The sequence below is a fragment of the Hyperolius riggenbachi genome, chromosome 1 (genome assembly GCF_040937935.1).
Source record: "Hyperolius riggenbachi isolate aHypRig1 chromosome 1, aHypRig1.pri, whole genome shotgun sequence".
NCBI classification, from domain to species: Eukaryota; Metazoa; Chordata; class Amphibia; order Anura; family Hyperoliidae; genus Hyperolius; species Hyperolius riggenbachi.
Window position 1 is genome coordinate 445,004,334 of NC_090646.1, and position 25,675 is coordinate 445,030,008.

Here is a 25,675-nt window from a genome sequence, read left to right on the forward strand (position 1 = left end):
TGGTTAGCAGATATGACCCCTATATGCACAAATGGTTAGCAGATATGACCCCCATATGCACAATCCTTCAGCAGATATAACCCCCATATGCACAAATGGTTAGCAGATATGACCCCATATGCACAATCCTTCAGCAGATCTGACCCCCATATGCACAATCCTTCAGCAGATCTGACCCCAATATGCACAATCCTTCAGCAGATCTGAAAAGAAAAACCCATTTACTCACCTAGTCAGAAGACCTCCTGTCACGATCTCCTCCTGTCCCGACCTTGTGGCGCGCAACTCCCACGATCCTCTTCCTACGTCACGTCCTGCCTGCATTACACTGCAGGGCTACGGGAAAATGGCCGCCCGAAGCCCTGCACTGCACTGCACTGGTCTGGCGGCCTCTCTGATAGGCTGCCGGGCAGCGACAACACACGTCACACGCGCGCCGCAGCCACTGACACCGGAGCCGCGGCGAAGGTGAAAAAGAGCCTCATGCGGCTACGGAGCCACGGGTTGCCGACCCCTGCCCTAGGGGACAAGAGAGCGATTGGCTCTCATAGGCAGAAGCCTATGAGAGCCGATCGCCGTAATTGGTTGGCTGTGGGGAGGGAGGGAAGGGGTTTAAAGAGACAGTTTCCAATAATATTTATTACAATAAAAATAAACATGGGGGGAGCGATCAGACCCCACCAACAGAGAGCTCTGTTGGTGGGGAGAAAAGGGGGGGGGGGGGGGAAATCACTTGTGTGCTGTGTTGTGCGGCCCTGCAGCTTGGCCCTAAAGCTGCAGTGGCCAATTTTACTAAAAATGGCCTGGTCACTAGGGGGGTTTAGCACTGCAGTCCTCAAGAGGTTAAAACACCCACCAGGGGTGTTCCTGCAGGGTTTCCAGAGCCGCCAATGGGCAGCTCTGTCTCCATGGAGGCGCCCCCTGCCGCTCCCCCGCCTCCTTGCATGCTGTGAGAGACACACACAGTCTCCTTTCAGTGTCTAAGTGAAAGTGGGCCAGTGCGGCCCACAAGAGCAGCGGTTTTTGCAGCTACCTGATCCGCTCAGCCCCCTGGATCAGGTAGCATACTTTTTTAAATTAAATTTATGAGCCCACCTTGGGCTCTCTTTAAGTATGCAGATACATTTTTAGTAACTCAGCCATATCAGTGATACGTAGGCCCACATCATAATGCCAGAAGCATACGTTTTGTATGGTACCCAACAGCAGACATGATCTGAGCAGCGTTTGTTTTAACTGGTAAGATGCCCTGATAGACGAGTGAGTCTACTAGTGCAATGAGGAGATAGACTAGTCCAAAACCTGTCAGAATTTTTCTACGTACTGTTAAGAGCCAGCAACATAGGAAAAAATGTATGTATGTATTATAGTATATATTACTCTTGGAGAAATCTATATGTACAGTTAAAGCGCTATTAGCCAGAGAAGAATACTTGCCTTGCAGGATGCATACATCTACTTTTACACCTCTTTATACAGCAATAAACCTCTGTTAAATCATGTTAAGACTGTCCTTTATCCTAATTTGTTTTTAATTACTGTATTTTAAAGAGATTCTGAAGCCATAAAAAAAAACAAAAAAAAAAACAGATACTTACGGTACATAAGGAGCGGCAAGGCTCTGGGTCCTACAGAGCCTTCACGTTCCTCTCCTCATCCCCTTGTTGGCTCCTCCACGGGAAGCCCGAGTGATCCCGAAGACGAGCGGCTCCATACTGCGTGCGCAAGAGAGGGCACATGCGCAGTAAAGAGCCCGAGCTTTCCCTCTCCTTAAGTATCTGGTTTTTTTTTTTTACAATGGGGGTTTTTTACTGAATACATTTTTAAATCTTACAATTTTTTTTTTACAATAGTGGTCCTTTAAGAAAAAAAAGACAACACAGAACTGTTGCTCCACTCACCATTTTCCTCAAGCACACACCATGATACACTTTCCACTGTTTTAGGAACTGTGTGAGCAAGCATTTTCTGTGGTGTTTTGCTGCCACTTCCATCTTTAATCGCAAATCCTTTGTAGTTTTGCCGTTTTCTCTCCAGTGTAAGAACAGCCGGCAAAGCTTTGCTGGAAGACAGTATGTGCAGTTGTTATGCCAGCTCTATGCAGACAGCAGCTTTGCATGCTTTCTCCTGGTACTTCTGCTCACCTTTGTGCAGACATGCAGCCGCCTCTCTTACTTGCTGTGCTGTCTGCTCTCTGCTGTGTGCTTGAACACATGCTGCATCTCTCCATGCCAGCATAACCTGCAAATCACCTGGCTCATTAGAACTAGATCCATTACCTGGCAAGGGTTATGGCAAACAAGACTATGTACCTGTCTTAGTGTTGTCGCTCTGTAGTGATTCACAGCAAGGAGTGCATGCCTTCTTTCCTCAGTTTTGGCTACCGTATGGTTCCTCCATGTCTGGATGGCTTCTCTAAAATACAGTTAAAAGCCATTAACCTTCTGTAGCAACTTGTACAGAGGGAACAATGAAACCTAGCAAACTTCAAACAGAAACCACAGTCTGAAATTCCCATGCTTTTATACCCATCATCTGCAACCAAAGGTACATTTACCATATTTCCTTCTCTAAATCCTGTTGGAGAGCAGACCCCTCCAGGGTGACAGTTTGTCCCTGAGCAGTGTACAGATGAGCTCCTTGGTTCTCTGCCAAGAAGTCCATTCTATTCCATGGAGATCACAGTTATTGTAAAAACACGTATGCACACACATGCTAAGATAAAAAGAAGGAAGTTCACCAGTCCGGCCTTTTTTGTGCATAGGATGCCAAATGACAAGAAGTCAATTACAACCAACCAATGTCTACACTACTGGCATCGCTAGAGAACCATACTTGTCACAATGCCACAGATCCCTTCACCGAATATGTGTACTATATGTGGTGCATGCATGAGAACTGACATTCCTGCTCATCACTTGTGTGCCTTTAGATGAAAGTTATGAAGCTTGATCATACCTGAGGATGGCATCCTCGTGCTGCTTCTCTCTGATGGCCACTCTCTGCAATATGTCTTTGGCATTCCCATGATAAATCTGCACAGAATATGGAGCACATAATACAGGATATAAAATACAAGATTCACAACCAGCAGCCCATGTAATCTGGAGATATATGACCAGCTCATGGGCTGCATTAAAGAAAACCTGTAACATAAAACCCCCCTCTGGAGATACTTACCTCAGTAGGGGGGAAGCATCAGGGTCCCAATGAGGCTTCCCCCCTCTTCCTGTGTCCCGGCAATCCAGCGCTGTGATCCCCCCCCCACACCAACAGCGGCGAGGTAAATATTTACCTACCATGATCCTGCACAGACGCACTAGCGGCTCTTCATTTGGGCTAAGGCAAATATAGCAAGCCCGATGATATCCGCTATGCTGCGCAGGTGCAATTCCTTTTTGCTTGCGCAGTAGAGAGGATCAATCAGGCTCAGCTATTTCCGCCTTAGCACAAATGGAGAGATGCTACTGCACCTGAGTAGGATCACGGTAGGTAAACATTGTCTACCGCTTATCAGCTTTGTCGAGGAGGTTTCGGGGGAGCTATCGCTGGATTCCCCCAGGCTACAGAGGATGGGGAAGCCTCATTAGCACCCTGAGGCTTCCCCCTCCCGAGGCAAGTATCCCCCAGAGGTTTTTTTTGTTTGTTTTTTTCCAAGGTCTCTTTTAAAGTAAATTCACCATTACATTGTACAGTTTTAAAAGCTCGGATGGACACAAATAAAAAACTGCTCCAAAAAAAGTTAATTTGAAAACAACTGGATTTGTGCAGATTAAGAGTGCGCTAGATGTTTACATGTCAAGGGATCAAGATCCAGGACCATATACAGTCTACTACCTTCCTCAAGTGCCAGCTTTCAAAAGTATCTATAGTTAAATATACATATAAAAATGAGAAACTGATATATACAGTCCAGTTTCACTACAAATGTTATTTAAAAATATGGCTAACACTGCAGCTGAGCAGAATCTTGGAACTGGTTTGCCAGGTTGATTTTTGTATATTTATTGAGGTTTCATTTAGTGCTCAGATTACTTTTGAATTCAAAAACGTAACAGTGTATTAACTAAACTGCCCATAGAAAGCCTGTGCATTTTATGCTTGTACAGTGTGCTTGCACTGTGCAAAGTATTTGATAGAATACCGGTATACATTAGACTTTATATAAATATCCAATCTAATAAAAATCAATAAAAATATTGATCAAGCATTTATTATCCAAATTTCCTACAACAGGTATAATAATTGTAAACACGAGAAGGTTCCAAGACATGGAAGTGATAGTAGTGTAAAAGAAAAACAAATGAGGAAGGAAAAAAAACAGATAACTCACTAATAAGATTCTCTGGGCATCTAGTCACTTGTGTACTTAGCAAGAAAAAAAAACCCCAAAAAATTCTACTAAAGAAAAAAATATTTCACCTATCTCTCGCACTGCAAGAGAGGTTTTTATTCATGGTTACGCAGCTCTTTCAGCAGCTAGAGCTCAGTGAAATTAGATACCTAAAGCCCCATACACACGCGCAACAGCGGTATTTTATGCAGCACAATTATCAAACAACTTTTGTTGTAAAACAAGTTGTAACAACCAAAAACAAAAACTTGTTTGCTATTGTTCAAACAACTGAGAAGACTGAGAAGACATCAATCCCACAGTTGGATTGAGGTCTTATCAGTTTTGTGAACAATAGCAAACAACTTTTTTTGGGGTTGTTTCACAACAAAAGTTGTTTGATAATTGTGCTGCATAAAAGACCGCTGTTGAGCGTGTGTATGGGGCTTAATTCACAACTGAGGGGTTTTACCCCTTCAGCATCCGAGCAATTTTCACCTTTCCGCTCTCCCTCCATTCATTTGCCAGTAGCTTTGTCTCTACTTATCACAATGAAATGAACTAGATCTTGTTTTTTTCATCACTAATTAAGCTTTCTTTGGGTGGTACATTATGCTAAGAATTATTTTATTCTAAATGTTTTTTAATGGGAAAATAAGAAAAAAAATGGGGAAAAAATCCTTATTTTTCAGTTTTCAGCCATTATAGTTTTTAAATAATGCATGCTACCGTAATAGAAATCCACGTAATTTATTTGCCAATTTGTACCGGTTATTACACCGTTTACATTATGTCCCTAACACAATGTCTGGTGCCAATATTTTATTTGGAAATAAAAATGCATTTCTTGTCAGTTTTGCGTCCATTACTAATAACAAGCCCATCATTTATAAAGTAACAGTAATATACCATCTTCACATACATATTAAAAAAAGTTCAGTCCCTAAGAAAACTTGGTTTATGTATTTTTTTTTATTGTAATTTTTTTTATTTTATTTACCGTACACAAAAAAAATGCTGGTAACAATTGGGGAGTGTGGGAGGTAAGGGGTTAATGTAAAAATAGTTCATTGCATTTAAAAAAAATGCTTTTAGATGTAGCAAGATGGCCTCAGTCATTTTTTTTTTTAATGCATCCTGTAAGCAAAATATGTACGCTTACAGGAGGTGTACTGAGGATGGGAAACTTTTATTAGAATTATCGCGCAGCTTCTCATAGATCATTGCTACGGGAACTTAGATCAATGAATGGGAATTGCATTCCCATTCATTGATCTCCTGGCAAGCGGACGTGGACAGCGGTGGTGGCAGCGGGGGTCAGGGCTGTGGAGTTGGTCCAAAAATCCACAGACTCCGACTCCTCAGTTTAGGATTCCACCGACTCCAACTCCTCTAATTTGCATATTACAAGTTTGTTGATTAAAAGTATGTAACGTGAAATTCGTCTCTTAACTGCCAATGCTTAGAAATTTTACAAGACAACTGAAGTGAGAAGGATATGTAGACTACTATATTTATTCCCTTTAGACTAAAACTAGTCCTTGGTAAGAGTACTTGTAAAAGGTACAAACTGGAACAAAGAACATCTATCAGGCCCCTAGGCAATGTAAGTGTGGGTGCATGTAAGAATAATGTGCAGGGGAATGAGGAGATTCTTCCTCTATTACACATTCTTCATGAACAATCTGAACAAGGTTTATGGGAGATAGACAACACCTCTGTGTTCAATGTGCACAACATTCTCAGTGGATTCCCTGCAGCTTTGTGGAGAGTGCATATGTAGAGTATAGTACTACTGTGTAACAAAGTAAACCTGAGACAGATGAAATTAAAGTTTTATACATACCTGGGGCTTCCGCGAGCCGCCTTCAGGATAATCAGTCCCTCGTTGTCCTCCACCACCACCTGGATCTTCTGCTAGGAGTCCAGGTATTTGAGCCATTCGGGCGTAGTGCGCATGCACACACTCCGCCGCCGGAAGCGTACTACACCTGCGCAGCACTATTGCGCAGGTGCAGAATGTTCCTGGCTGTGGGAGCAGCACGTGGCTGGACTGCACTGACTGGCTGAATTACCAGGACTCATAGCAGAAGATCCAGGTGGTGGAGGATAGCAAGTGACTGATTGGCCTGAAGGGGGCTGGAGGAAGGCCCAGGTATGTATAAAACTTTACTTTTCATCCGTCTCAGGTAGCCTTTAATTCGCAGTCACCAAACCAAATTTTAACATATCAAATTATTTGATTTCATGAGCAAAGAGAGTGAATACATTTGCATAAATCAGCATCAACGCAGAATTATTTCCATCTCATTGACCATCTCTATTAGTGATACGGCTACACATCAGGCTTTATTCTTACAGCATAGATGTTTAGTATATATAAGAGATTCCTGTGTACACATCATATATACAGTCAAAATCAGATGTGTAGATCTGATCTTAAAAATACGGGGACTGCTTTATTGAAGCAGCACAAGTAACTCATTTTGATTGGTTTATTTCATTTTTGTGGACTAAACAGAGCTATCACTGTATATATACATTATTTTTAATGACTATTATCTGAGAAATAGAACATTGTATCATATTTTCTATTTTAATTACAGTTACAAATTCATTAGGAGTCGGAGCATTTTTTCCCAACTCCGACTCCAGGCACCCAAAATTGCCCCGACTCCACAGCCCTGGCGGGGGTACGTATATTTACACCCCTGGGCGTTTAAATGAAGTTTAAAGGGAAGTAGATACACTGTACAGAAGCTGTGAAGTGGGTAACAACTTTCCTGCAACATGCACGCAGGGAGAGATTTTTGTTGTTGTTAATCCAGCTGTATTTGTTGGTTCCCACAAGTGAGTAAGCTGCAGCAACTCTGCCACAAATACACAAGCTATAGAGAGTGTTATTAGTGGGTGTCATTTATTTATCTTTCCTTCCTCATTTGTTTTTCTTTCATGCCTCTACCACTTCCATGTGTTTTTATTTACTTTACCTGCTAATGTATTGTTTCACAATAGTGCCACTTTATGTAACATTTAAAATGGATGAAACCATGTGAGGTGACATATGAAAGAAGGAAATGCAGAGGTACTCTAAGCAGGGCTCATACAGACCTTCCATGCATTGAGTACTCTTGCCAGAAGCCAGCAACGGTGATGTTCCTGAGCATTCAGTTGTCTTTCTCTCTTATGAAGTCTGTGAGACACAAACTGCCACCAAAGATATGGTCACAATAAGGCATGTAGGTCCACATTAACATTGGTTATTGAATCACTAGCGTGTCAAATCATAGCTTTCATAAAGGGAATAAAGCTAGCTAACAAATGGGTGACAAATCTGTAAATGCTATCAATCCTATATTGCCTCTAATGACAAACTACAGCTGTCTAGGTTAATGGGGAAATCAGCCTTTTACCATTGTTATTCAGAGGTAATTATCCTTCATTAAAGTGCTAGCAGTGTAGGGTATTGTACCGTGTTAGCCATCAGTAAAAGCAATACGTTTTAAATCAAGATGATACCATTTATTGGCTAACTATAAAGAATAAGAATAAGCAAGCTTTTGGCTTTGCAGCCTTCGTCGGGCTTACAATCCTGTATGCTTGCAAGCTGATGGTACAGACAGCTTTATACATGCAACATCAAAAGGGAAAACAGAGATTTTTTTCAAGCATAAATACGTCATTAAGATGTCTTAAAGGGGAACTGAAGTAAGAGGTATACGGAGGTTGCCATATTTATTTCCTTTTAATCAATACCAGTTGCCTGGCAGCCCTGCTGATCCTCTGCCTCTAATACTATTAGCCATAGCCCCTGAACAAGCATGCAGCAGATCAAGTGTTTCAGACTTTAAAGTCAGATCTGACAAGACTAGCTGCATGCTTGTTTCTGGTGTTATTCAGATACTACTGCACAGAAATAGACCAGCAGGGCTGCCAGGCAACTGGTATTGATTAAAAGGAAATAAACATGGCAGCCTCCGTATACCTCTTACTTCAGTTCCCCTTTAAGTGAAGCAGAACATCTAAATCAGGGGTCAGGAACCTTTTTGGGAGTTGGACTGACACAGGGGTATCGTAAATTCTAAGTTCACAAGTTTAGCTACAGTATATAGGCTGAGAAAGAACACATTTTGGAGTGCTGCTCTGTGGGTCCTCACTATGTGTGCATGACATTCTGTGTGCTGTTCTGTGGGTCCTCACTATGTGTGCATGACTTTCTGAGTACTGCTCTGTAGGTCCTCACTGTGTGTGCATGACTTTCTGAATGCTGCTCTGTAGGTCCTCACTGAGGCCTGGTGCACACCAAAAACCGCTAGCAGATCCGCAAAATGCTAGCAGATTTTGAAACGCTTTTTGTTATTTTTCTGCAGCGTTTCAGCTAGCGTTTTGCGGTTTTGTGTAGCGGTTTTGGTATAGTAGATTTCATGTATTGTTACAGTAAAGCTGTTACTGAACAGCTACTGTAACAAAAAACGCCTGGCAAACCGCTCTGAAGTGCCGTTTTTCAGAGCGGTTTGCGTTTTTCCTATACTTAACATTGAGGCAGAAACGCATCCGCAATCCAAAATCTGCAGCAGCCCGGGAGTATGCGTTTCTGCAAAACGCCTCCCGCTCTGGTGTGCACCAGCCCATTGAAATACATTACCCTAGCAGATCCGCACCCGCAAGCGGATCGCAAACTGCAGCCGAACCGCTCTGGTGTGCACTAGGCCTATGTGTGCATGCCTTTCTGTGGGTCTTCGCTATGTGTGCATGACTTTCTGAATGCTGCTCTGTAGGTCCTCACTATGTGTGCATGACTTTCTGAATGCTGCTCTGTAGGTCCTCACTATGTGTGAATGCCTTTCTGTGGGTCCTCGCTATGTGTGCATGACTTTCTGAATGCTGCTCTGTAGGTCCTCACTATGTGTGCATGACTTTCTGAATGCTGTTCTGTAGGTCCTCACTATATGTGCATGCCTTTCTGTGTGCTGTTCTGTGGGTCCTCACTATGTGTGCATGACTTTCTGAATGCTGCTCTGTAGGTCCTCACTATGTGTGCATGACTTTCTGAATGCTGCTCTGTAGGTCCTCACTATGTGTGCATGACTTTCTGTGTGCTGTTCTGTGGGTCCTCATTATGTGTGCATGACTTTGTGTGCTGTTCTGTGGGTCCTCACTATGTGTACATGACTTTCTGAATGCTGCTCTGTAGGTCCTCACTGTGTGTGCATGACTTTCTGAATGCTCCTCTGTAGGTCCTCACTATGTGTGCATGACTTTCTGAATGCTGCTCTGCAGGTCCTCACTATGTGTGCATGACTTTCTGTGTGCTGTTCTGTAGGTCCTCACTATATGTGCATGACTTTCTGTGTGCTGCTCTGTAGGTCCTCACTATGTGTGCATGACTTTCTGAATGCTGCTCTGCAGGTCCTCACTACGTGTGCATGACTGTGTGCTGTTCTGTAGGTCCTCACTATATGTGCATGACTTTCTGAGTGCTGCTCTGAAGTCCTCACTATGGGCTCGATTCACTAAAGCGTGATAACTGCTATCACAGCAGTTATCACACGATCTGCCAAGCGCAAAGGTTTTCACGCGTACAGCGTTACTTTGCATAAGCGAAGGTTTGCGCGCGATCACGTGTGCGTTTCACATGAAACGCGCACGTGATCGGGTGCAAACCTTCGCTTATTACACGAAGTAGCGCTGTGCGCATGAAAACCTTTGCACATGGCAGATCGTGTGATAACGGCTGTGATAGCAGTTATCACGCTTTAGTGAATTGAGCCATATGTGTGAATGACTTTGTGTGCTGTTCTGTGGGTCCTCACTATGTGTGCATGACTTTGTGTGCTGTTTTGTGGGTTCTCACTATGTGTGCATGACTTTCTGTGTGCTGTTTTGTAAGTCAGAATCAGAATCAGATTTATTTCGCTAAGTGTGACGGATGCCGCACTCAGAATTATTTTTGGTACACATTGGCATTGGACATAGCACATTACATTACATTACATAGAATGGGAAACCGTCATATTGCAAAAAGTAAAAACACAGACAGTCTAGAAACAAGCGTGCCGATGTAGGGGCCTATATATAATTTGTCAGAAGTGTGAGGTGACCGTGACGCTATGCTCTGAGGGCATGCTGAGTGGGCATGCACTAGTTAAGAAGGTGCACAGCTTGGGGGAAAAAGGAGTTCCTGTGCCTGGAAGTTTTAATTGGAATAGTTCTGTAGCGGCAGCCTGAGCGCATGTGGTAGAAGAAGCGACTGCCGGGGTGGCGGGGGTCTTGTGCAATCCTGTTTGCCCTGGTTCTTAGCCTAGATGCATGAAGGAGGTCCAGTGGTGGCAGCGGAGTCCCGATGATTCTTTCCGCTGCTTTGATCACCCTCTGTAATTTGTATTTGTCGCTTGCGGTGGCACCAGCATACCATACGATGATAGAGGAGCAAAGGATAGATTCAATAGTGGCTGTGTAGAAGCTTTTCATCAGCTCTTGGGGCATACCAAACTTCTTCAGCTGTCTCAGGAAGAACAGCCTTTGCTGGGCTTTCTTTTGGCATTTGGTGGTGTTTTCTCCCCACCTCAAGTCTTTGGTGATGGTTGTGCCCAAGAACCTAACGTTGGTTACTCTGGCCACCTCAGTGCCTTCAATGATAACTGGATTGAGAGGGGGGAGGGCGCTTCCTGAAGTCCACAATCAGCTCCACAGTCTTTGCAGCAATTAGGACAAGCTTGTTGCTTTTACACCAATTGCAGATCAGGGCAGTTTCTTGGGCAGTGCGGGCAGGGCGACCGCACTGGGCGCAGACCAGAAAGTAGAAGACGGGGGGCGCAGGCAGAAGGACATTGCCGCTAGGGAGCTGGTGACGAGCAGTGCAGCCAAATGGAAGAAGAAAGAAGATTACCAGCGTGATCACCCTCCTTGACTCCTCCTAGGCTGCCTGCGTCAGACTTCAAGTCATCATCACATCACCACCCCGTGATGACACCTGATGTCCTGTAGCGGTACTGCAGGCTGTCAGTACACAGTGCCTATGGAGGAGTCGGCTTTCCGGGCTCTCCTCGCCTGGGTGTTTTCTTGCTTCCTCCTGAATGAGCGGCTGGTCACTAGAAAGTAGACAGATCTACTTGTGACCTGTGGCTGTGTTTCTGTTCCTAAAGAGTAAGGGTTCCCAAGTCCACAGGGGTGGGGGGGGGGCGCAATTTTTACACCCTCGCCCTGGGTGCAATTTAGCCTAGAAACTGCCCTATTGCAGATACGCTCAATCTCGCTACGGTAGGCGCGTTCGTCCTCTCCGCTGATCAGGCCGAGGATAGTGGTGTCATCCGCAAATTTAACGACCTTAACGCAGTCTGAGGTTGAGACGCAGCAGTTCGTGTACAGGGAAAACAGGATCGGGGACAGTACACACCCTTGGGGAGCACCGGTGTTAGTGGTTCTCTCCTGGGAGGAGCAGCTGCCGAGTCATACTAGTTGCTTCCTGTTGGTGAGGAAATCCTTGATCCACCCGTAGAGAGTGTGGTCGACTCCAAGTTGCACTAGGTTGTCGTACAGGATGTTTGGACAGATAGTATTAACCACTTTACCCCCGCGCGTACGTATTTCTCCGCCCCTTTTTCCATCCTTTAAAAACCAGGGACGGAGAAACACGTACTTTCCGCGTTCCCGACGCTGCCCGCGCTCCCGCTCGTAAACACGCCGCCCGCCGCTAGTAAACACGCCGCCGCCCGCTCGCCCAGAGATCAATGAACGGGAAAATCCATTCCCGTTCGTTGATCTAAGCCCCGCAATGATCAGCTGCTCTCCTATGGGCAGCGCGATCATTGTGAGAAAAAACTCACGTGTCCAGCCTCCTTATTCTTCCTCCAAGCTTCCGGAAGGAAGCTTGGAGGTCGCATTAAAACAAAAAGTTACTGTGGCCATCTTGTGGCCAAATAGTAAACTACACCCTACACATTTTTCACATACAAATAAATGACTTTTACACATAAAATTAACTCATTACCTCCCACACTCCATTTTTTTTTTTTTGTAATTAAAAAAAAATTAAAACATTTACAATTAAAAAAAATACATAAATAGTTACCTTAGGGACTGAACTTTTTAAATATTTATGTCAAGAGGGTATAACACGGTTACTTTATAAACTATGGGCTTGTAATTGGGGATGGACGCAAAACTGAAAAAAATGCACCTTTATTTCCAAATAAAATATTGGCGCCAAACATTGTGATAGGGACATAATTTAAATGGTTTTATAACCGGGACAAAAGGGCAAATACGTTTCATGGGTTTTAATTACAGTAGCATGCATTATTTAAAAACTATAATGGCCGAAAACTGAAAAATAATTATTTTTTTCCCCACATTTTTCCTATTTTCCCATTAAAACACATTTAGAAAAAAATAATTCTTGGCATAATGTCCCACCTAAAGAAAGCCTAATTGGTGGCGAAAAAAACAAGATATAGTTCATTTAATTGCGATAAGTAATAATAAAGTTATAGACGAATGAATGGAAGGAGCGCTGAAAGGTGAAAATTGCTCTGGTGCTCAGGGGTAAAACCCCTCAGTGGTGAAGTGGTTAAAGGCAGAGCTGAAGTCCAGGAAGAGGATTCTGGCGTAGGTGTCAGGCCTGTCTAGATGTTCCAGGATGAAGGCCAGGCTAATGTTGAGGGCATCCTCTGTGGATCTGTTGGCTCTATATGCAAATTGAAGTGGGTCCAGGAGAGCATCAGTGGCCCCTTTCAGATGGGTGAGGACCAGTTTTTCAAAGATCTTCATGACGGTTGAAGTTAGGGCAACAGGTCTATAGTTGTTGAGGTCCGTGATGCCCATTTTTTGGGGGACTGGTATGATGATAGACTTTTTGAGGCAGGTGGGAACTATTGCCTCCTTCAGCGATTTCTGGAATATGTGGGTGAGGACAGGGACCAGCTGGCTGGCACAGGTTCTTAAAAAGGAGGAGGAAACCCCGTCTGGGCCAGAGGCCTTCCTGGGGTTCGATTTTTGGAGGTGCCTTAGTACATCAGCCTCCTGGATTTCCACCGGCTCTGATAGACCATGATCCATTCTTGGAGGGGCTGCGGGAGGAGCACTAGGAGTGACCACCTTGCCCTGATGGTGATAAGGTTGGTGCTCGAACCTGCAGTAGAACTCGTTGAGTTTTTCGGCCAGTTCGAGGCTTGGGGGCGCATGTTGAGGTGGCTGTTTAAGATTCGTGGCTGCTCTGAGGCCTTTCCAGACCTCCCGTGAATTGTTGGACCTGAGGCTGAGGCCTAGCTTGTTGTAGTAGTCCCTCTTAGCGGCGCAGAGCTCTCGTTTAAGGGTGTATCTAGCTGCCTTGAATTCCTCAGGAGTGCCGGACTGGTGTGCTGCTTCCTTGATTTTGCGGAGCCGGCGTAGCTTGCTGTTGAACCAGGGCTTGTCATTAGGGTAGACTTTAAAGGACTTTTTGGGGATGCACACCTCCTCACAGAAGCTAATATAGGAGGTGACGTTCTCAGTACATTGCTCCAGGCTGCCTCCAGGGCTGCCCAGTCGGTACAATCGAAGCAGGCCTGTAGCTGCAGCTTAGCATCATCGGTCCATTTCCTCACAGTCCTGAGGACCGGTTTGGATGTCTCGAGGTGCCTTCTGTAGGATGGTATTAGATGAATTAGGCAGTGGTCAGAGTTGCCTAGGGCAGCTAGTCGAGTGGGTTTGTATGCATCCTTGAGGACAGTGTAGCAGTGGTCCAGGGTATTTTGGTTTCTGGTGGGGCAAGTGATGTGTTGCTTGAAGCGAGGCATCTCTTGGCGGAGGTTCGCACTGTTGAAGTCCCCACATATAATGAAGAGGGAATCCGGGAGGGACGTCTCCCATGCTGAGATGGTGTCGCTGAGAGTACGCAGAGCGCCTTTGGTGTTGGCATCAGGAGGTATGTATACTCCGACAAGAACGTAGGAGGAGAACTCTCTTGGTGAGTACTGGGGCCTGCAGTTGATGAGTAAGAGCTCAACATCCGGAGAGCAGCATTTGCCCAGGATGGTCGTGTTTGAGCACCAAGCGTCCTTGATGTAGAGGCAGATGCCTCCACCTTTCTGTTTGCCAGAGAGAGCGCTGTCCCGGGCCGCACGGAAGAGGTTGAAACCTGGAAGTAGAAGAGAGTTGTCCGGGATGATGTCATGCAGCCAGGTCTCCGTGAAGCACAGGACTGGGGTGTTTGCACCGATAGAGTGTTTGCTGCTGAGTAGTATGAGCAGTTCGTCTATCTTGTTAGGAAGGGAGCGAACGTTCACCAGGAGGATAGCTGGAATGGGTGAACGCAGGCCTTTCTTCTTAAGTCTCACTTGCACACCTGCCCTACAGCCTCTGGGGCGGCGTTTCCTGTCCTTGCTAATGAGGAGCTCAATGTGGGCCAAGACATCATCAAACAGCGGGGCAGGAGTCTCAGCCCTGCAGGCCTCCCAGCCCAGGAGCTCTGCTCTGGAGTAGGTGATTGGTGCGCCTGGTTGTTCGGGTGCGCATGGTACCGAGGTGGCAGCTTGTTTTGGCACAATGTATACGAAGCGCCAGGGGTTATCGCAGGGGCGCTGAGCAGCACCTGCCGTAGGTGAAGGCGGGTGGGCCATGCAGCAGGCAGATTGTGCATGCAGCAGTGGTGCAGCAGTGCATACTACCGCCAGGCCAAACAGTGTGCCGCAGAGGGAGCAGGGCCAGCAGGAGAGCAGTTTGGGTGAGCGAGAGGGCCCAAGCTGAGGAAAGGAGGGCTGGCAGAGTTGTAGGTCAGTAAGTCCTCACTATGTGTGCATAACTTTCTGAATGCTGCTCAGTATGTCCCAGTCCTCACTATGTGTGGATGGCTTTGTGAGTGCTGCCCTGTAGGTCCTCAGTCCTCACTATGTGTGCATGGCTTTGTGAGTGCTGCCCTGTAGGTCCTCAGTCCTCACTATGTGTGCATGACTTTGTGAGTGCTGCCCATTTTCCATTCGATTGCCTTATACCCAAATAGCTTCTGCAGTGTACGAATTATTGCAGTACATGTAGCTACTTCACACACAGCTAGTGCTGTAAATGTTAATAAATTATTTGTTAAAGAGACTCTGAAGCGAAAAAAAAATTATGATATTATGATTTGTATGTGTAGTACAGCTAAGAAATAAAACATTAAGATCAGATTCATCAGTCTAATTGTTTCCAGTACAGGAAGAGCTAAGAAACTCCAGTTGTTATCTCTATACAAAAAAGCCATTAACCTCCCTGGCGGTAAGCCCGAGCTGAGCTCGGGCTATGCCGCGCAGGGGGAGATCTCAGCCCCTGGTGGGGCGATTTTCATTCTATAAATTGCTGTGCGCGCAGCCAGCACTTTGCTAGCCGCGCGCACAGCTTGATCGCCGCCGCTCTGCGGCGATCGGCCGCACGCAGCGGCTGAAGAGGGCCCCCCCCCGCCAGAGCCCTGCGCTGCCCGGATCAATGAGTTCCGGGCAGCGCTATGGGCTGGATCGGGTCTGCCTGACGTCAGGACGTCGGCTGACGTCCATGACGTCATCCCGATCGTCGCCATGGCGACAGGAGAAGCCAAACAGGGGAACGCGTTATATACGCGTTCCCCTGTTTGCTATAGATGCCGGCGACGATCGGACTAGAGGGCCACATGCGCCCTCTAGTGGTGTTTCATGTAGCTACCACTCTGGTAGCTTTACATGAAACAAAAAAAAAAAAATTTAAAAAAAAAGGATTTTTTTAAAAAGGAAAAAAAAAATTAACCGCCAAGGAGGTTAAGCTCTACGACTTTCAAAGTCGTGGAGAGGGCTGTCTTCTGACTTTTATTATCTCAAGTGTAAGTGAAATATTTACTTTTTCCCTTGCAGAGGAGAGGTCATTAGTTCACAGACTGCTCTGAAAGAATCATTTTGAATGCTGAATGTTGTGTAATCTGCCATATTATAGAATGATGCAATGTTAGAAAAAACAGTATATACCTGAAAATAAAAATATGAGTGTATTTTCTTTGCTGCTAATCTTCTAGTAATTATTCATAGTACACAACCAATTCACTATATCATATATTTTTTTTCGCTTCAGTGTCTCTTTAAGTGCTTTGGAATCTACTGGCACTCAATAAATTATCACTATAAATACTACCCACAGGTCCAGTGTTTCTCTACTAGCAACTGAATACTGCAGAAGTTATTCTGCTGGACGATCGAATATACGGTAAGGTGGTGACAGAGGGCACTGCTTAGGGGCAGATGGTGCCCACTCCTTTGTAGTTGGCCATCAGCACTTCCATTACTCTCCTGCTGGTACTCCGATATGTTTTAGAGAGAATTACAAGGTAGACTCTGATGAAGTGGCTTTCTGCCCATGAAACCTGAGCCAGACATTCTTTTAGGTGAATGAAAAAAAGTCATGCATTGTTTAAACTCCAGAGCTAAGCCGGTTAGTGAGCTTTAAGAGCTAGTGGGCGCAAACCACGGAGTTAAGTGGTTTGTGCAAACACATCGCGCACGCAAAGCGCAGCACCGGTAATAGTGCAACGATAACGACGCACCCACTGCCCTGTAAACGTCGCACCCAGTGCACCGAAAGCGGCGCATCGAGTGCCCCCGAAATGGCGCATCAATGCTCTGCTTCAGGGGGCACCCGATGCGATGTTTTCGGCGTATATGTGTATATATATATATATATATATATATATATATATATATATATATATGATATTTAGTGCTGCATACGCCTACACACCTGTTTATGTGTATATTGTTCCCTATGGAGCCTAAAATTGGCTCTCAGTGCGGTGAGATAAATTGGATTATGTCTAAATATAGAGAGAACCAGACACAGTTTATATCCTGCAGTGTGGACTTGCAGCTAAGTGAATGCTGTAGTGATAACAGAACTGGATGTCCTCACAGCTCACTGGGTCAAATGGACGCACTCCAGCAGGAAATACTTTTCAAGAATAGGAGAAAAATGAAAGCCCTCACCAGTCTCCAGTGAAACCAAGCTTTCTTCATACAGAGCCGTCTGTGGTGACTCATTGCTGCCTCCTCTTTGGATCGCCTGATATAGAAACAAGGACAGCACTGTGACAAGAATCCTACATAGCAACATTTAGTCACTGCTATACTGAGAAAGCCAAGCTTCCCACTTTTCATAGCAGCATGGTTTTACTTTGTCAGATGGAAGGAGGTGGGAAAACATACGAAGCGGAGAATGTGGTATAGAACAAACAACCCCCTCCTTCTGATGCTGCAAAATCCTCACTTTAAAAAGGAGCACAGTCTTTTTTTTTATTTCATTATATCCTAACTCTGCTTACAAAATAAAAAAAAAAATGTATTTACAGGGTTACATAACAATATACAGAATTATATACTGTTCTGTAGCTATGGGAAGTATTTGTAATGCTGAAACCAGGATAATTAAAAGTATCCTGAATAATACACTGCATTCTAGCATATGTCACTGGAGTTCCTCTTTAGGCACAAAAGTCTGAAGTTAAATAATGTTTCACTAGAACAAACAGTTATTACATGATTAAACAAATAAAAACAATACCCATAAATAACATTGTACAACAACAACAACAAAAATTTGCTTCCTTAAAGGAATCATCAGGCAAATTACATGAAAGCCGAACTACTTACCTGGGGCTTTCTCCAGCCCCTTGCAGCTGACATGCCTCATGCCGCAGCTCCGCTCTCCACCGCTGGCCCGGGGTCCCCGCACGGTGTCTCGCCAGGCGTCGTCCTACTGCGCTAACGCCGCTGTCAATCAAGGCCATGTTGTCCGAGGCTTACTACTCAGACGCAGAACTACTGCGCCTGTGCAGTACGTCGCATACAAGGACAACCTCGTGGTTGCGTACAAGAGGAATCGGCACGGGAGACTTGGGAGCAGGACATAGCCGGTATATGGCTGATCCTGCTGCTGCACAAGTTCCCGGCCCTGTTAATTACTATTCCCCCTCCAGGCTGCCATGGATAGTGGGCAATGAAATAATTCAGCTTCCAGCAATTACTGGAGGCCGAAATATAGTGTTATAAAAGTAACTTCAGCTCCGTCTTCTGATGGCACTGAAGTTACTCTCTGTACGCAGCTATAGCCGTAATTTCTATTACGGTCTATGGTGGCGGCATGTGCGCCAAAGTCTCCTGCACTGGATTCGGCGTGTTCGCTCGAGGTCGGCCTCTGCACCGTGCGGGGATCACGGCCGACGGCTGTGAACGGAGCTGTCAGCATGGGACAGTTGGCTGCAAGGGGCTGGAGAAAGCCCCAGGTAAGTAAATTGGATTTCATGTTGCTTGCCCGATGACTCCTTTAAAGACTACCTAGGTTGTACTATACTTTTAACTAAAACCTTTTTGTAAGTTATGCTAGAAGTGGCAGCTGCCAAGGAAAGTAACTCCCCCGCTCATCTATAAATAGGTATCATTGTGAAACTCCGCACCTCTGCCCCAAGCCCCAATTAGCAAAACTGCATTGACAGTTTTTGTGCAATGTATTTCTGAAGCTCTGTGGCCACCCCCACCTGTGTTGCTGCAGTCCACCCCTTGTTTGGTAGCCACCTATTAGGCCACGGTTGCTGAGCTGGGAGCAGGCCAAACCAACACAGGAGAGGGTGGCCACATAGCTTTGGAAACACTTCAGGTACTTTCAGGGGATGATACTAAAAACTACAACTCAGAGTTCAGAGTCCCAGCAAGCTACGTTTCCGTAGTCAGAAACCCCATGTCTCTTTTTAAAACGTTGTTGCCTGCCATTCAGTGACTGTCCCTTGTATGCCTATCACTTACTCACTGTCACTTATCTGACAGATCACTATAACTGACAGAGGACTATTACCTGTCTGTTCTTTGGGTATCTGTCTGTCACTAGGGTACCTGTGTGTCACAGAGGCATCTGTTATCAGGGAATCGGCTGGTCAGTGAAAAATCAATTAAATTAATCAGTCTCTTGTTGAAATCTGCAAGTTGTCATTAGTGTCTGCATGTAATATCTGCCTTTACATATGGCTACTCATATTATTTGCATATTATTAGAATTTGCCCATTACTGGCAATATCTGCCTGTTGACGGATATCTGACTATTGTCAGATATCTGCTATCGGCAGTCTTTATATGTCACTGATATCTGCCTGCTCTTGGTAATGTCTGCATGTCACTGGAAACTTATTGTGCTTGTTATTAGCATTTGCATTTACTACATGACCCAGCCACATGAATGTGATGTCATGGAACAGGCATTCCCAGCAGCCATGGAAAAAGACACGTGAGGAGGAGCTACAAAAGCAGATAGGTGTGCCTGCAACACTCCCAAAGGCCCAGGGAGGGAAGGTTACAATTTTTTACATGGGGGGGACATTGGGAAATCGAATGAAGCCTGCAACGCTCACTACGGACCCAGAGGAGAGGGGGGGGGGGGGGTGTTACACATTTTATATGGGTAGGGGGGCATTGGGTAATCAAAACCTGCACCTGACCAAGCCATCTCAATCTCTATTTATTGGCATCTCATCGACCGCCTCTTCTGAAGACACATATTTGTTGCATGCAGCCCTGAACACACACACATTGGCCACATCGGCTTTCCCCATATCCTGCAAGGACAACTTGGTTTCCCATGCTGTAAAAGCCAAGTAAAACTACTAAAATGCTGACCACAAACAGAAAACTGACTGAGCAATCTTAAAGCTATGTTACAAATAGGGATGGTCAATGAGATGCAAATAGTTACCACTTGCATGCTCAGTGTTCTCCCTAGAAACTTTCAGCTGGGCGCTCCACCCAGCTAATTTAGGGGAACGCCTGGCTGTCGTGGCTTTGAACTGTAATATCACACTGACAGCACCAATCTGCGGCCAACAACACAGCTCTAAGCTCCCACGTGTACTTTAATCAATTCAAAGCTTCACAGACAGCGATCATGTCTGCAGGGTCAACTGAGGCCCACTCCCTCTCTCCTGAATCGGGCTGCACAGTAGATAATCAAGGATCCAGTAACTGGCTTCAGCACCACAGCAGTTTAATGTGCGGCTCCTGTGTGGTCCTCCACAATGCTTTCTCCAGCGTCCATTCCTCGCAACCGCCAGTCTGCTTGTATTCTTCATTTAATTTAATTTTTAAACTAAACAGCTCCCAGATCAAATGCCCTTCACAAAGTTTTCACAGAGAAGGTTGTGAAGAGCATTAGGGCAGACAAGCAGGCTGGTGCGCTCACCCCAACAGCCATGTCAAGGAAAAGCAGCAGTTAGTACCTGACAGGAGTGGTAGGGGACACACTACAGTGTTGGAGGCTGCCGGCAGAGGGGAGGGGAGATTTAAATGCAGGGTGGTACTCTAGAAATGTGGGACAGAAGAGACCGGGAGACCATTTGAGCCGGCCTCTACCCTGTGTGCAGAGAAACTTAACTTCGCCCCAAACTGGCGATAGGCTCCACCCCAAATCATAGCTAAGCTCTGCCCCTGACTGTGAAGTTCTGCCCCCACAGTCATATGTTGCGATTCTTCAGCACAGCATGGCAGCAAAGGTAGAGGATGGAGATGCTGCTCCAGGTTGAGCTCCATCCCGACAGACAAGATACTGTAAGTTATTCTCTCACTGTCTCGTCACTGCATCACGCAGCCATGGCTCTCTGTACCCCCCAGCACCTTCAGTAGCCCCTCCCCATCCCCCAAAGCAATAGGCGATCAGTGCCTATAGGGACTGCCCACTATTTGTAGCCACATGCTTGCAAAGTTTAATACTCCCCAATACCAAATTTCCCAGTCCCACTCCACCTGGCTAGAAAAAAAAAATTCTGAGTAGAATACTGATTCTGCTTAGTTTTTGGCCAAATCAGATTCTCTTCCTGCTGAATGATTGGCCCAATTCCAAGATGCATACAATTTGGATGCAAGCCGTAATCTTGACCTCATTGACAAACAAACTGCTACAAAAAACAAACAAACTGTAGAGCAGGTGGTCATAACAGACTAAATATAATTAAAAAGCAAACATAAGACCAGAATAAAATAGTAACGTGGTAAATGACTGATTTCTACCTGATACTGAACCTTTACCACTTTTGCCCACCCCATATTAAAATATGATCTCAGCAGACATCTGGTCTTATAGTGCCAAAACAGACATGCACAGAACGTGAATAGTATTACATTAAAAACCAAAGTGCTTCTCAGCATTTAGTAGGGCATATTCATGGATCCATCTACATATCAAACAACTGGGAATGTTTTTTCTGTGCCCTTGTAACTCCCCATCTTTGCAATCCACTGCGACATGTAAATATATGGGAACAGTCACACCTGTAAGACATGTTCTGAAGTAAGTTCTAATTTCACACAGTGCCGATTCAGTAGGGTGATTTATAAGTGGAGCCTCATTGCTGTAGTATATCTATCACAATCTTCTCCTCCTGTTTGTTCCTTGCTGTGCATCACTCTTGATGAATGTCTACCACCTGGCAGAATAAAAGCTTTCTTGGGAATAACACTACTCCTTATCCCAGTAACAGATGGTTGTGGGTTAGGAAGGGTAGAGAAAAAATATACAATGAGGCCAGAGTCGGCAAAAAAAGCACAAACTACTGTGTCCAAGCAGGAGAAAATATGTTTGGAGTTCACTTTGAGTTTTATCCCTGAACTATCAAGCAACTAAAACAAGACAGTTTAGCTTAATGTTGTAAAAAGACTATTGGAAAGCAAAGCTGCATCCGAGTAGTCCCCTCTTAGTTGCTCTCTGCTCTCCTACATATCACAGGGTGTCTGATTTTGTTCCCACATATGTAATCAAAATATGCAATGTGCAGTGATGTCATCACATGTGGCACACAGTGATGAACGATCACTTGCAATTTCCAGCCTGTTGGACACATCCTCCCGACAATCTGTCCCAATGCAACAGGTAGGCACATAGTAATGAGGGAGAGAAAATGGGCTAGCAGCATGGTGAAGTAAGGGAACAGGGAAAAGAAGATTTACAGCAGCCTGAATATGCATTTTAAACATAGCTCATACTTGGAGGCAGCTTGTAAGCCATGACATGACACGTGTTCATGGTCTCTCTTGACCTTAGGATTTGTGGGTAGAAATTGCCCCGACTCAGACTCCTCGACTCCAACTCCACAGCCCTGACTAAAATATTACATAAAATCATTACCCAGCCAGGTTCTTGTTCTAGTTCTAGTTGCTAGTTCTTGCCAACAATCCCCCAGGATGCGTATAGACCTGGTTTACAAAAGCAGGGCGGAGTAGAGACAGACTTATTGATGGCACAAAATCCTTCACGCTCTTCCGCATCCTTCTTTTGCCCTTTCCAGCTATCCAGTTTCATCTCCCATAGAAAAAAAATCTTAATCAATACAAATAGCTGTTTCTGAACAAAGAAAGGCCTCTAAGGACCCTGTCAAAACTTTACAAACTACAGCTTGTCGCAGGACCAGTAACCAACAACAGAACACCACATACCAATTGCTCCAGTATAAGCTATTGAAGAGATGGTACTTGCTTAGTCCTGTAAAATATACATACATATACAGTATATGAATGAAATGAGCATAAATATTTTAACACAATAGACCATCTCTTTGGATGACTAGAGCTAATGACACTTGGTTGATAACAGCAGCTTAGCAAGTCAGGAAGGGGTGGGCCAAATTTATGGTGCAGGCTGAAGCCTCACTCTTTACACATGAGAGACCATTTCAGAGCACAGGAAAAAAAAAAAAACAGACGTAGAAAAACAACATAGCAGCATGTTTGCACTGGTTCACTTTATATCACAGGATTTAGACAAGTTTATGTACTGAGGATGCAGCTATAGCACAGAATATGTTATGGAGAACCTGTTCTCACATTTGAAGAAAAGCAGTGGATAATTTCATGACAGGAAAACGGTGGCCACCTCAGTAACACAGGCAGCTGTAACTAAAGAGGCTCTACTAAAGTCTGCCGAGTGTCTACTAGTTCAGAAGCTCCCGTTCTGGGGGGCGTGGCCAGCAGCCGAGGAAGATGGACGCTCGTTAACCTCATCCTGCATCCCCCGGCCGCATTAGTTATCAGCACGCCTGCAACAGACTTGCTCCAGCCGGCTTACGCAATCCGTAAAGATCCCTAGCCCTCTCAGACCACGGATGGGCGGCCGTCGCACCGGCAAACAGAACGGAGGAGACGCATCTCAGCCTCCCTCCTTGAGCAGCACTCCACCCAAGATGGCGCCCGGGCAGCAGCAGCGAGCTGAGTCTCCAGCCCGCGTCTCAGATGACAACAGCAGAGTGGACCGCAGAAAGAGGCTTACAGCCACAGCTAAAGGTACTGGGGGCATAACTGCACGAGACAGGGCTCTCCTGGAACAGTTCGAGGCAATCCTGCAGCGAAGATTAGATGAGGCCTCCACACATATTACATCCCAACTAAAGAGGGAGATCAGAGAGCTGGGAAAACGCACTAATGATCTCGAACAAAGGATGGATAAAACAGCAGTAGTTTTAGACTCACATGAAAAAGACATAGAAACAGTGCAAGCAGATGCGCAGTTCTCACACCTAAAAATGGAGGACTTTGAAAATAGGGCCCGGCGCTGCAACCTCAGGATCCGCGGGATCCGGAAACAGTGACCGATCTTCAATCTACAGTCACCGCTCTCTTTCAGGAGCTGGACCAGTCTATACCTATCGATAGACTGTAATTTGATCGCATCCACAGGGCTCTCACCCCACTTAAAGAGAAGGCCCCCCCCCCCCCACCTGAAGAAGCTCAACGTAAGTTTGAACAGTTACAGCTCAGTCTACCCGTTGGATCCCCTGCTCACAGCCAACACTCGAGCCGCTCTGAACCTCTCTGGGAAACAGTTAAATCTCGCCGTGCTACATCTAGGCGAGATGCGATCTCACCCTCCCCTTCTAGGATTTCTGATCCAGGATGACCATTATATTTTTTACCTGCGGGTTTGTCAAGTTGGTTCTATCTTTTTCCTTCAACCCAGTTTAAGTTCCGTAGCCTATAAGATTATTTGGAAAACAGCTGACATTTTGTTCTTTTATTTTCACCATTAACTCTGGACCTGGGACATGTTTTATGGAACTTCAATTCCACAGATAACCTAGGGGCCCTACAGGAATACCAGAAGAGATAGATTATCTGTTAATTACTTTTTTTTTTGTTGACCCCCCTGGGTTATAAGCACTATCTTAATAAGTCTGTTAGTTCTCACTTAACCTGCCCTTTTTTCCCCAGGTGTTGCTGGGTCCAGGTCTATATGCATACTGCTCGATGTGTTTTATATCGTTAGGTTGGAGCCTGTTCTGTTTTTAGTGGGCGTTTAAGTCAAGTTATTTTTCTAGTTTAAACAAACTATGCGGCTGGGGGAGGTCACTGACCTCCCTGCCATGTTTTTGGCCTAATGGCCCATACTCACGGGCATCAAAAGTGGCCTGTCGCCAGCACACGTGAGCGTGCCGGCGACAGCTCCTCGCCAGGTCCCTCCGCGTACACACGCGGAAGAGGGACCAGCGGCTCGACAGAAGCTGTCGCCGACGTTCCTCCTCTCCCCGCCGGAAGCTCTCAATGGAGGTTGCTGTCGCTAGTCCGCGTACTCATGCGGACTAGCGACAGCTGCGGCGGAGTTGCGGCGGCGACTGTCGCCAGGCGATTAAACATTTCAATCGCCTGGTGACATCAGCGACGGGCGACAGTTCGGGGTGCGCGCCCGTTCAACGGCCCATACTCACGGGCGACCTGTCGTCGCAACACGCGCGCGCCGCGTGTTGCGGCGACATTTGTAGCCCGTGAGTATGGGCCATTACTCTCAGCATTGCTGAGCGTGCTTTTGACTCCCCCTGCGCTCTTAAAGCGCAGGGCCAGTCATACTCTGGTACTACCAGGCCTCCCTCTGTTTGGCCTCCATCTAGAGGGACGCCTTCATCAAACTCTTCTATTCTTACCTGGTTTCTTACCTTTTCTTTCCTCAACTTTATCTATTTCTCTTCTGTCTTCTGGGGCCCTCTTTCTCCCTCTGGTACGATAATTATATGATTATAGACACATTCATCTGGTACAATGGCACTGCATAATGATAATGGAAGCTTAATAATCTCGCATAATGTACAAGGCTTCAATGCTCCACAGAAAAGAGCCAAGGCATTCCGCTATTATAAGTCCTGTAAGGCAGACATTGTCTGTCTACAGGAAACTAGGTTCTCAGTATCTTGCCACCCTTCCTTCCTCAGTTATTATCCGCTGACATTTAATTCCCGAGCACGCGAGAAAGTAAGAGGGGTTACAATAGCATTCCGTAGAGGATTACCCTTTAAATGTATAACCCAAATATCCGACCCAACTGGGAGATATGTGCTGCTGGTGGGGACCTTAGGC

General features: G+C 45.5%; 1 protein-coding gene across 6 annotated transcripts in view; it reads right to left on the reverse strand.

The window, feature by feature from the left end:
* SFI1 (SFI1 centrin binding protein) overlaps window positions 1–25,675 on the reverse strand; it is a 145,840-nt gene that overhangs the window by 30,975 nt on the left and 89,190 nt on the right. For 5 of the 6 annotated variants that reach the window (XM_068238479.1, XM_068238463.1, XM_068238456.1 and 2 more), the window contains exons 17-22: window positions 17,290–17,365; window positions 7,445–7,540; window positions 2,959–3,035; window positions 2,313–2,415; window positions 2,145–2,241; window positions 1,902–2,062 (exon numbers count right to left, since the gene is read on the reverse strand). In XM_068238479.1, the coding sequence (XP_068094580.1) occupies window positions 1,902–2,062; window positions 2,145–2,241; window positions 2,313–2,415; window positions 2,959–3,035; window positions 7,445–7,540; window positions 17,290–17,365 (610 nt within the window). The remainder of the gene's footprint in view (window positions 1–1,901; window positions 2,063–2,144; window positions 2,242–2,312; window positions 2,416–2,958; window positions 3,036–7,444; window positions 7,541–17,289; window positions 17,366–25,675) is intronic. The other variant, XM_068238488.1, reaches the window with a different exon arrangement.